The sequence below is a fragment of the Ambystoma mexicanum genome, chromosome 6q (assembly GCF_040938575.1).
Source record: "Ambystoma mexicanum isolate Mex_15411 chromosome 6q, UKY_AmexF1_1, whole genome shotgun sequence".
NCBI lineage: Eukaryota > Metazoa > Chordata > Amphibia > Caudata > Ambystomatidae > Ambystoma > Ambystoma mexicanum.
Genome location: NC_090937.1, coordinates 855345180 through 855358626, shown reverse-complemented (window position 1 = coordinate 855358626; position 13447 = coordinate 855345180). Strand labels below are relative to the sequence as shown.

Genomic DNA, 13447 nt, shown 5'->3' with positions numbered 1-13447 from the left:
AGAGAAAAACAATAAAATTATGTATGAATTATTGAAAATTCACCACAATGAGATGAAATTGCACAAATCACAGATATCTTTCAGGGACGACAAAGATTATAGAGATGCTAGAGTTTATACCTTTCAAAACAAATATGAGGATTTTAATAAACCTCAACAAAGAACTAGCACAACTGAATCATCCCTGCCCAGCTCGAATCCGGAAATTGATCCAGAAGCAGGCTTGGAAAACTCAGAACCCTCTGGTAGTAAGAGATTTTTAGATCAACTCAAAAGAAGAATAAAAAAGGGCAATTTCAAAGCTATAAACAAGAGAGTAAGGTTTCAAACTCCTTTTGTTTCACATATGACAACTAACCCACAAGTAAACGTGATACCAGAGGTGGGAAACAATCTACGGGGAGAGGCTTCAGACATTCGACTAACAGTCACCCCATCATGGACACAAAAACAACAGAACATGTACATTTGGTGCTTAATTTGTCAAATAAAGTACTGAAAGATGAGGAATTGTCATTACTCAAAAAAGGAATGTCCTTTGCACCATCAATTGAAAGTGATTGGATCAATATACAGATTGATCTATATAAATTCATTAGGAAATTGAAAATAATATGTTTTTTTCATAACCATCAGAAACAATTTGTGCCCAGGGTGAGACAAGGACCTGATAGTGAATTAACAATAAAACATATATGAATAATAATCAATAGGGTGAAGAATATAGAGTATTGGATTTAATAATTAAGCGGATGGACTATGTGCAGTGGACAGACCATAAAGTTGCTTTTGTATTAATGAGGGATATCCTGAAAACCCATCAGGATTCTGGATCCTCGAGGCCCGGAGTTGCACAACCCAGTATAAAGTAATGCACAAACCAATGGCCCAGCCACACCCCAGCCAGCTACCTTCCAACTGACATTCTCAGAACACTCACTGAGTGCTCTGACCAACATTCCACACTAACATTCCATGCAGACCTTCATAGTGCTGGCAAGCACATTACTACACCGTACTTTGATTTGGCACTTTTTCTATTGTACAATCAAACCATTTTCCTTGAGCACACCAAACAATAATCTCAACCTCAAATATGTTCTTCACGGTCCTTGACATCCTTCCCCAAACCATGTTATTATACTATATGGTGGACCAATGATTAACAACCTTTCTATCCCACACTGGCAATCATAACTTGACACTAATTACCCTTTTTATCGCAACCTTTCACTTGTAAGATTACCTTCTCAATCACGTCATTGCCCACACTAGGTTCAACAAAATGTAAGTACGGCCTGTGTTCTTTATTGCAAAATGGCTGCGAATGCCACGCTTTTGGCACTCACTTCTCAATGCGGGGCACTCGCTTAAACTGGCCACATGAACAGCCCACCCACACTTGAAACAAACATTGCTAGCTTCTGGAGGTATAGTGATTATTTTGCCACTGGTCGCAGTGGCAAAAAAATAACATTCTGAGCCTTACCCCACGGTCTATCCTCGCAACTCTCCCTATTATTTTCATTATTTAATGCTTTTGATACATTTATTGCTCAGTTCCGTAACCCTGAAAATCTTTATGCCCTCTGTTAACCTGGGATATTTCAGGATCTGCTGTCTCTTTTGGATTTTTATATTAAACTTCTTATTAATTAGTCAGTTACAAATATACTTATCCTATAGCCCGGTAAACTGACATGATTACATTAATGCTCTGAATCCCACCTTATAACTGTTCATGGATTCTGCTTTGCGGAAACATGATAACATTCAAGGGAAACATTTTTGTTTTGCCAAGCGTGTATTTGAGTTTCCTGAATGCTCTATCCTAATAGCTAACATGACCTCCATCTTCACCGCATCTGCTTCTTCTTCTTGTAAGGGCCTGGTCTGGATAATCTGCTTCCCTCTGATCTTCAATGTATGGCAACACCTGTGGGCATTAAATACGACTGTAAGGCATCCAACCGCTTTCCCATGCCACTTCTATTTCTGTTGGAACTGCTAAACACGTCCATGCACGTTTTGTATTTGTAAAGATGGAATTAGTTGGCTCATTCATCTTGCTCCAACAGTGTTCACCACCCTGTATGCCACAGTTTTGGGGCTTCTGCTCAGGATAGCAGAATACGCATAAACAGACAACTGGAAACCCACACTCTACACAGCTTTATCTTCTCCAAATGGCTACCAAGGTATGTGTTAATTCAGCTGTTTGGTAGGTCTGGGAGTTAACGAACAGTAGTGTTCTGTCCTATACACATTGAGTGCACTGACCAATGCTCCCCAGATCGGTGGGGGCTACCCAACAAACTCCAACATTTAACCCTTGTGGTGCATGATGCAAGATATACATGTTACGCAGAAGTGGTAATCCACCAAGCATCTACTGGTGCAAGACAATGCTAGTTATTGGCAAGTCCTTTTCTCCTGACCGTCCTGTTTGTGCATTTCAGTGCCTTTACCGATATGAACAGAGCTCTTCCTCAAGCCTCCTTCAGCACCAAATGTGCAGCCACCATACACACCTCCCAGGCGTCTAAGTGTACCTAGACATTGCTGTGTGAGATGGGCACACCATCTCCACAGTCTCCACGCTGGCACATCTTAACATTTCTGCTGATCCTCCACCACTCAATTTCCTTGTCAGTTACCCTTAGCAATCAACAGCACCTTGGCTCCCTTTCTCTGTGTTGCAAGTGTTGTGAAGAGGCGGCAACCCCTCTTCCTGCTGCATCCCTCCCGCAGCTGCACCACAGCACAGATGCTGACCAGCATCAGGCGAGACTCCAAGGCAGAGTAACTATAGCAGTCATTGGTTGCCCTCCTCCCTTATGCTACGCCATACGTCCCCAGCAAAAGGGAGCTCATGAACCTCATTACAGAATACATGCAGCATTCACTGTACAAAGTGATGTGTCAGTACACTGTGTTGAATGGTATGCACAATAAGAGTCATCCGTGATAGAAGAGACTCTATGTTTTTCAACCGGTATGCCTTCCCCAATGCACAATCGAGATTCTCACACACTACCTCAATGTACTTGCCTGCAAATTTGTTGGCTTGGTTAAGCAGCTCGACGCATGCATGCATGTCTGCAAAAGCACGGATTCCTAGGCAGTTGGTGGCATGGAGCTGGGATTCCAAGAAGTCGCAGCATGTCTTCTTCACATCCTGTAGCTGCAGCAGACCAGCTGCTGGCAGAAGTACCTGAAAGACAACATGTTTACAGATATCAAACCTGCAGGGCAGGAGCGAGTGAGCAAATCTTTCAGCCTAGAGTTCAGAAATGTCCATTATCATAGTACAGTCACACTAAGTCATGGACACGCACACAAGCCATGACTGGATCGGTGTGCCCCTTGCAGGAAAAGAAGAGAGCAACCATCTTCGGCAGACTGCATCATCAGACTCCTTCCAGTGGATTGCGAGCAGCTCATACATGGGGGTTACTTGATAAACCAGGTGGCTGTTGTGTGGTTGTGTGGTGCAGTTCGTATATATAAAGTCAGCCCCCTTCGAATACTGTTTATGGTTGATGAGAAACGTGGAGAAAAAAAACAGCACTCTTATACAAAGCAAGTTCAATTTTAAAGTGTGCTTCTTATTACGGAGATAGAAATTAGCGATTGCATATTTTATGAAGAGCGATTTGAAAAACACCATCCTGATTCAAATGGCAGGCACCTCTTCATAGTTTGGAGGAGTGTATCTTTAACCATCTAAAGGTTATTAATCGATGCGTTCCATCATTTTGAGTCAAATCACGTTTCTATGAGCACAACTACAATGTCATCAAAACATATGCAGTAGGATGTCCAAAAAAAGAATCCCAAACAGTTAAATATCCCCAACTGCAAAACTGGAGATGGTGAATCATTCAGAGATATCACTTCGAGATCACTAGAGGTCACAACTACAACACAAATGCTCTCCCCATTATCCTCATTCAATTTCTGAAATACCAAACTTTCAATTGGGCCCGATAAAAAGTGGTGTAATTCCGTTACCGCTGAATTTCTGGTTCAAGCTGAAGCACTAATGAGGGAATGTTAGTACGCATCCACATGTATTTATTTGAGTAGAGGAGACATACAACCTTTTTACCCAAAAGGTTTTACAAACTGATAAGAGAAAATGAGACAGTAGTGTTGGGGGACGTGGGACAAGAACCAGGGTCAACACATGACTGACGTGAACTATGAGAGGGACAGGAGAGAGTAACAATGAACAAGAAGATGAAATAAGGAGGTGAGGCATTAGAATGATTGGTTTGAAAGCGGAACAGGCATGTTAGCGGATGATGGGGGGATGGAAGTTGGATGAAGGCAAGTTATGGGGTGCAACGGGAGGCCAAAGAGGAGAGGAGCCTTAACTTTAGATAGGGTGCATGGGTGGGGCATTAATGATGTCAGGGGGAAAAGAATTCCAGTGGTGAGTGGCAAAAAGAGAGGAGGAACAGAAACGAGAAAGGGCACACAGAGGGTGAAGAACAGCTGGTTGTTGGAGGAGGTTGAGTGAAGAGTAGCCAGGGAGGTAGCAGCGAGTTAAACATGTTATGGATGGATTTGAAGACAATGGGCCTCATTCAAAGTTTGCTTGTACCCTGGTAGAAAATCCAACAGGATACCTGCAATCGCACCTACCGTTTCCATTGCCTGATATCCTGGTAATGCCGAGATATTACAGGTGGCGGAAAGGGCGGTAAATCCCCATTCCATGGAGTCTCGTAGGACTCCATGGGGGGATTTGCCGGTATTCTCAGCACAGGCAATACTGGTGCCAAGAATACCAACTGTTTTATGTCAGCGGGGGCCTAAGTTACCTCCAGCTTTTGGCCGTCTTAACTGCCAATCCATCCAAATGTAAGCTGGCTCAATCGGCCGTGAAATACTTCGGCTTCTTTGTAGGGAATGGCAGTGTCCAGTCCCAGCAAGAAATAATTGAAGCTGTCCTAGATGCCCCCACTCCCAAGATCAAGAGAGACCTCAGGGCATTCCTTGGATTGATTGGTTATTACCGCAGGTTTACCACAAATTTCTCAGTTAGAACAGCCATCTTAACAGACAAATTAAGGAATGCTGAATCCCAGAAGATTCATTGGACTGATGAGAATGATGCATGTTACAACAACCTAAAACAAACCGTGTGTCAGAACTCAATCCTAAAAGTAGTAGACTTTTCGTAAAAATGTGTGTTACAAACTAATGCCTCTCTCACAGAGTTAGAAGCAGTTTTGTGGCAAATTTGCGATGGATTAGAACACCCCATCCTATTCACTAGACGTAAACTCTTCCCACGTGAGAAGAACTACTCTGTGTTGGAATAAGAGGCCCTTGCCATCAAATGGGCAATTGTCCATCTAAGATACTATCTTCTAGGAAGAAAGTTCACACTTGTCACTGACCACTCACCTTTAGTATGGATAAGTCAAAGAAAGCACTCTAGCCCTCGAGTCATGCGATGGTTCTCAGACCTGCAACCCTACTGTTTCACTGTGGAACACCGAAAAGGTAAATACCAGGGGAACGTTGATTTCCTTTCCCAGTTTCCCTGTGAAACAGATGCATCTACATTGCATAAGGGAAGAGTATGCGAGAAACCAAAGGGTGTCTCACCCACTAGTACCCAGGGATCTCTCTCTCAAGTGGCCAGCACAGCCATCACCTTTGAATCCAGACCCTGGGGGTGGACCAGTGTCGGATGATCATCTGGGTGAGGGGTCTTCGGGGAGTGGGACACCTGATGGCGAGACACGGTATCCCCCCTATAACACCAGAGACCAAGTGGGCGATGCCGGCCTGCATCCTGTGCTGCAAATGACTGGTACCCAACCTTGCAGCCAGACAAACTCCTACATCACAAAATGGGCCCCCGCAAAGGATCCTGTCAAAACATGTAAAAAATTGGTGAATCTGCACCCTCAACCTACAGCCCATTTTTTAAAAGGACGTGGCTATTGAATCTGCTACATATAATCCCGGACCTGGCCTCAATCACGTCGGAAGATATTGTACGCATAGAACTATCGAAATTCAACAGTGTGACAAATTGGTAACATTTGTCTCACCCCTGATAATGGAAAGGGTCTGCTCAACTGTGAAGCTATTACTTGATTTGGGCTTGGAAGTATTCACGTTTGAATCTGCAGAAATATGGAGGGATGAGAGGGGTTTAAGTCGAGGAGGGAAGGGGCTTAGAGAGGGAATGTTTCATGTCACAAACACAATCTGCAATTCTTACCTAAAGGATGAGTTTGAAAACTATGAAAATACTGTTAGAATGCAGGGTAGATGGCTGAGGGCTCCAGCTCCGGAGGAATGACTGATGGCTCCTCTGAGGTTGGCTTTCACTATTGCAGCAGTATTGGTGGAGTTCCCTTCAGCTCAAACTGACACCATTGTGTGAGGCCTTTATGACCCTTCAGGGTGAAACACTACATGTAAACTTATCGAGGCTTTACTTGACATACTGCATTCTTGGGTTAGACTAAAGAGAGGGGGTGGGATCTTGTTGACTGGGGATTTTAATAGAAACTGCCTGATCTATGGGTCTCCTATGATTGTGGGTGGAATGGGAAAAATTGGTGCAGGATGCGACAAGGACTAGATTGCTATTTTGGCAGAGTTTGATCTGACACTGCTCTGGATGGGAGAGGCAAGTATAGACTGCACCTGGTCAAATGGCATTTCCTCCTCCTTGATCGATTTCATATTTGTCAGTGGAGTCATTAGTGAGATGAGACCAGCTTTACATACTAAAGCAGTGACGATGAGTGACCATGTCACCCTCAAAATGACTCTGCGGCTCGCTGATGGTGTCCCCAGAAAGAAGTTGATAGACAACCCCTCCGTAAACCTACAGGGCAGTCGCCTCTGTTGGTCTCAGCGGAACATAAACACTCTAAATGAGGAATTGCAGAATTGTAGAAATAAGGGTGATCTCCAACTCACGAAGTATGATTCTAACCTAAAAACTATGGTTACAATGCTTAGAGCCCATGATAAGCGGGTCTGGTCAGTCAAATCTAAGGGCCATAAACCATGGGTCCCTTATGATGGCGCAACTGTAGAGAAAAAACGTCTGTCCAATACAGAGTGTCGCAAAGTGAGGCGGTGTAATGCTCTGTCCATGGAGGAGAGGAAGTGTAGAGTCACTGCAATTAAGCAGGCCTACAGGCGATGGATCAGAGGTTACCACTATGAATACACAAATGTAAAATGGAAGTACTTAAATAGGATCATGCGAAACCCTTGATTCTAAAAGATTTTGCCACATGATCACATGATCCGTTCTCTTAGAAGCGGACAACTGGCCCTTGGGGTCAGTGGTATTCCTACTGAGAACTGGGGTGCCATGGTAAAAAAAGGCTACTGGTCCCGGGAACCAATTTGTCCAATCTTTCGTATCTCCCTATGGTGGACACTATTGTCTGGAAGAAAGTGTTGGCCGCCAATTATGTTGACCTGATCAAGAAAGTTAAATCGTCGAGGGCTACTGGCCCTGATGGGTTCGCAAATATTGTCCTCAAAAATAACCCCTCCATTTGGGCTGAGATCTTGAAAATGCTGTTTATTCGCATCTGTGAAACAGAAATTGTCCCTAGTTCATGGCGTGAGTCTATCCTGATCCCTGTTTATAAACGGGGCATGAGAACTGATCCCGGCTGGTATAGGCTGCTTGCCATGCTGTATTCCAGTAAAAAGAAAATTGTGGGTATTTTGCTTGAAATGCTCACCCAATGATCGGACGAGCAACATCCCCTGGCTAAACATCATTTTGGTTTTAGAAACGGCTTTGGCACTAAGCATGCCTTGTGGGTCCTTAAGAACCTTATCTCAGACGCCTATAAGTATCCAGAAACTCCTATGTATGTCTGCTTTGCATTTGATTCCGATATCCGGTCTAACTTATGGGATAAGCTGAAGGGGTCAGGCCTTGATGCTTCTTTGCTTTACCTTTTCAGACAACATTATAATAACACAATGGTACAAGTCCGTTTGTCTCGAGACGGGGTTCTGTCGCCGCCTATTAAGACAAATGTGGGCTTGAAGCAAGGCTGTGCCCTGGCGCCATTACTTTATAATCTGTACATGTCTGATTTGCATAGGGCCTTATCGATTACTCACAATTTTCCCCCACATTATGGAGATGAAGCAGTAAACACTCTTATGTACGCTGATGACAATGTCATCTTGGATAGCACTCCAATAGGCCTACAACGATCGCTGAATAAGTTATTAACTTATGCTGAAGAGAATGGTTTAAGGATAAATATGCAAAAAACAAAAATAATGTTTTTTGGTAAAATATCAAAGAAGGGTGTCAAATATAACTGGACACTGGATACAAAAAGTGGATCAAACTGATTCCTACAGGTACCTGGGGATCGAGGTAAAGTCTACTCCCACCTCCACCCACCATTATGACTCAATAAAGCCCAAGATCTGGTCTAGGTGGTTGGTCTTAAAAATGTGATTGATAAGTGGGGTGGACGCTCTCTGGAGGCAGAACTGATTGCTTATAAGACTGAAATTATTCCTGGGGTCACCTATGCTTTGTAGATTTTCCCCAGGCAGGGAATTAGCTGGCTGCCCAAATTAGAGGGTAAAGTTTTGAGGTCACTGGTGGGCTTACCAAGCTCAGTTCCAGTCGAGGTGGTAAGACTGGAATTGGGCTGGCAATCTCTGTTGTCTCTTTGGTTGGTTGCCACCTGCAAATTGTGGGTTGCTATAAAATTTGGAGGGGATAGTAAGACCTCCCTAATACATGCAAGTGTGCTACCCGTGGAACAATACTTGTGTAGTGTCTGGTTTAGAGATTTGGAGAGCATGGTTCTCGCACACCATTCAGATATAGCATTACAGTGCTCCTGTGAACAAGATGTACCTGTCTTTTTGCAAATAATTGATGTTGGGAACCAGAACCATGACAGATGTATGACCATTGCTCAACTAGAAGGAAGGTGTAAATATGTACAGCATACCCATCAAGGGGGCTTTGCCAATGGCCCGAGGCAGTATCTGATAAAGTGGTGTTTTCCTGCCTTGATCTGATATGCCATATCAATGCGTTTGGACATTCTGACAGTCTTGGGTGTACGGGGAGCTTGGCTGGGCATACCTTTCTAAGAGCGTTTGTGTTGGTTGTGCAGTACACGCATTGTAACTGCACGTCACATTCTAACTTCATGTCTGAAGTTGTCTCTGTATTAAACCAAGGCGTATGCACATTTTAACTTATATGAAAGTGATCAATTTTGGAGCCTTTTATTTGCGCCTGACACGCATGTGATGATCTCTGCCGCTTACCATCTTTGGTTAAGAGTAAAACCTAAGTTGGAGGGAAAATAAGGTGCCTGCTGGTGTTAACCTGTTCTAACAAGGCACTAGCAGAAGGTCTTTTGAGCCTGTGCCGATGAAATGAAATAAGGGTACTGTTGGAAGGGAATTGAGCCTGTGAGGCCAAAGGGAATGAATGGTTGATAAATAACTCTTCCTTTTTTTAACTGCAAGTTTTAGTATTTTTTCTTTCATGTGTTTCGTGTTATAAACTGGCTTTGTAAATTATCTTTTGTTATTTTATTTCCCTGCATGTATTGGATTTTATAATTTTAACTATGTACAGTACATTTTATCATTGTAATTTGGTAGTGTATTCACTTAAATAAAGAAAAAGAAAAAACAAAATAACACTGTTACTCCATCCTACCAGTTAGGATACCTGGGACCTGTAGCTCCCCCCCCCTCTTCCCTACACTAACACTTTCACACAGGCCGCTCTGGGAGAAAACAGACTCATACCGAGCATTGTACCTGACATGTCCCACTACTATGGTCAGGGAAAGTCAGGCAATTACTGTTAACAACTCACAGCCGACTACCATTAAGCTTCCACACATGGAAAAAAGGCAGAGCATGAGAGCACACTCTGAGCCAGGCAAATCACACAAAGGAACATCGTTTTCCAGACGGCAGCTGAACGAGGGGAGAAAGGCAGCAAACTGAGATGGGAGAGCGAGGAGGGACGTACCCTTGACCTTTCCCGCGAGATACTGTTACTTTCCAGAAACCTTCAGATTAAAAGGCGCAAGACCAGGGAATAGGACTGAAGAATCCTGCATTGTGTGTCACAGATACCCGGGGACCTCATGCATGACTGGCCGAGTCACGGAGGAGCTGCAACCACTGTGGTACCGTCGTTGCCTCCAGGATCAAACCAGCGCCAGAGAAATCAACACAGCCGGTGAGTTGGGGAGACCGATGCAAGACCGGTCTGTGTTGAAGTCAAGGTTGCAAGTGACAACATTTGTATGAAGAGTGCAAGAGCGAAAAATATTAACGCGTGTGATGAAAGACACGAGTAAAGCTCAATTGCTGATCAATGTTTGAACTTTAATATGAATCAGAGAAGGTATGAAACAAAGTAACAGAGTGGTCCGGCACCGTGGGTGTGCTCAATCAAAGGTTTCTGTGTGATGTGCCCAGCCAAGAAGTGGCAGAAACAAAAAACAATAAAGTGAAACTCATGGAAGAAGTGAATCGAAGTGGTCCTCTGATGATTGAAGATAAATCCATTGCACAGTCGAAAGTCTTTTTTAATTTTGATAACAAAAGGAAAGCAAAGAAAGTCAGATTATTAGATCCAAGCCCGATGGAGGGTGACCCGTGGTCCGAGCCCGATCGAGGGCGACCAATTGTGAACTTGTGTTTAAGGGGGCCCGAGCCTGACTGAGGGGGACCCATTGTGAACAATAAACCCAAGAACTTGTGAATGTGAAAATCCTGATGAGAAAGGAACTTTGGTACTTGTTTGTTACGCCAGGCACTCTGTAACAAGAGATTTTTATTGAGAAAGAGACTCTGGCGCAGAAGGCCCAGATACCTATGTTTTGAACTGCATCCTTGTGGCACAGAAGCCAGAGTGTGTGCGAAGCTCGAGTGTGCCACCATATCCCGTGCTGAAAGCGTGGGGAAGGGAAGTCAACTGCTTATAGTTTCTTGATCACTTTTCTTTTGCATACATCTTTTTCCCACACCATTTGTATTTAGAATTAAGGATTGGCAATAGGTTTATTAGTATAGGCCCTTTTATTTTGACAAAGAATCGACTGGGACTGCGTTATTATTATTTGATGGTCGAAGCTTGCTCCCATCCTTAGATTTAGGGTAAGATAGGCATTCAATCAACCCATTGAAGCTCAATAAACACCCTTGAACTGTGATCACTTGTGTCTGTCTTCACTGTTTGATGCCATGCCTTCCTTACAGTACCCATAAATAAGCACCCATAAGGAGCCTGGCAAAATGCACAGGGGACTCATGGTATAGTGGAACATTCTGCAATGAAACCAGAAGGTGTTTTTTCTATCAGGCAGGACAGCCAATGCCTCACGCTAAGTATATATGACTTGTGGTTTGCATACATTTTATTTACCACATTTTACTTATCACAAACGTAATGAGCAGCACAGCAATAAGTGCTACGAAGAGTTACAGGCTTGAATCAGTGTTATAGATAGATAGATATTTTTTTTATTTGCATATGGTTAAAAATACATTCAACCTTTTGCAACACAATCATACACATGCAAGAAAAATAAATACAAATGATTAATTACAGTATGTAAATGTGGAAGTACAAAACGAATACAAATGTTTCCATCGCATTAAGATTCCAAGTTTAGACCATTTAAAAAACCCACGACCTCAATTGTAACTGAAGTGGAATAACCCCTCAGCAGTCTTTCCCATAAATTATGTAAATCAATAAAATCCATTTTATAACCATTTCTTAAAATGCAGTATACGAAATGCGGTTAAACCAGTAAAATATAAAAACAAATGCTTCAATGTTTCCTCCACCTTAATAACCCCACTAAATCTACAACATATCTGTTGCTTAGCTATGGTACCTCTACGGACCAAAATCTGTCTAGTTGGATGTAAATTAAATCTAAACCTTAAAAACTCTATGCTCAACTGTTTACATAGATACAAATCCAAGTAGGCGGCCACAGTCCACATCTTTTTATGATCAGTGATCAAATACTCAAAAGAAGTGTAGAATTGTAAAACATCAATTTTATCCACCCAATCTCTTTTATAAATCAGTTGTTTAATAAGACAGGGATTTTCCAAAAGATCACACTCATTCCCCCCAACCCTGAGAGGAGTAAGGTGGTACAGAAGGACGGCAAGTTATTAACACACGTTAACCTTTTGGACTTCAAAATACTATTAAAATCACCATAAAGCGAGTCCTTAGGCGGATCCAGAAACTTAAAATACAGAGCTACAATATGACACTCAGCACGGGCCCTCAATAATTTTACCCCCAATTCATACCTAATAGCTGCTATGCGGGTACAATTAGGGAGGTGCAGAGCTCTATGCCAAATCAAGTATTAACATAAAAGAGGTTTTTCCAAAATCCACTCTGGGAACAGCTCTAGACCATATAAATGTTTGGGGACCAACTTCCCCTTGTAATATTTAAGGAGTAGAAAATAGAAAATGTTCCAAATTTCAACTCAATCTTCAACATTTGTCTGGTCAAAGCCATAGCCTTGTGTGTTAGAAATTCTAAAATAATCCCTTTCTTTGGTTTATCAAAGAGAGGGAAACCCAAGTAAATCAAATTGCTATGCATTTCCAATTTGTTATTCTCGAGGGTCCAAGTGAAACGCCAGGACTTATGACTAGCAGTTAGATGCATCAACTTGGTTTTAGCTGGATTGATCTTTAAATACTTTTTCTGGGAATAGATTGAGAAGGCCTCAATTAACTTGTGCAGGCCAATAGGGGTGCAAGTGAAAAGCACAACAACATCAGCGTAGGCTGTACAAGTAAACTTGGTATCTGCTGGTTTAGGAGGAACAAAAGAATGTTTTACTAAAAAATCCTCTGCATCGGACTCATAAAGATTGAACAGTGTTGGTGCAAGGATACAACCCTGGCTTAATCCTGAGGTAAATTCAACCTAACTTGAATATTTGAATTATTATGCATCTCAATCAGGATTTTCAGGAGATCATCAGGGATACCCCAAGAATAGAGTTTGAACCACAGAAGCCTTGGCTAACCAAGTCAAAGGATGAGGAAAGATCAACCCGTGCCATATAAATGCTTGTACACATTTAACTACATACCCATTAAAAGAGGTACCGTAAAATTTGTGGAAATCTGTCTGAAAGGATTTTAGTCTACCGGCCCTCTATGCACAATCTTGTTGATGTGAAAGGATAACAGAAGCTAAAATCTTGCTATCTGCATCCACCGCCATAATGGGCACGTAGTTCCGGGGATCTAATCTCAATCCCTTCTTATAAATTGGAACAACAAATGAAGTTGCCCACCATGCTGGAAACTTTCCTGTTGCAAGCACATTATTAAAAAGAGAGGTAACAACATTTGCCCAAGTTTCCACATCAGCCTTAAACAA

At 42.6% G+C, this 13447-nt stretch overlaps 1 protein-coding gene across 1 annotated transcript in view; it reads right to left on the bottom strand.

Moving 5' to 3' along the window:
- The window catches only part of KLHL2 (kelch like family member 2), an 864825-nt gene that overhangs the window by 389959 nt on the left and 461419 nt on the right, over nt 1-13447 (bottom strand). The window contains exon 5 of the mRNA XM_069631381.1: nt 3052-3214. Coding sequence (XP_069487482.1) covers nt 3052-3214 — 163 coding nt within the window. The remainder of the gene's footprint in view (nt 1-3051; nt 3215-13447) is intronic.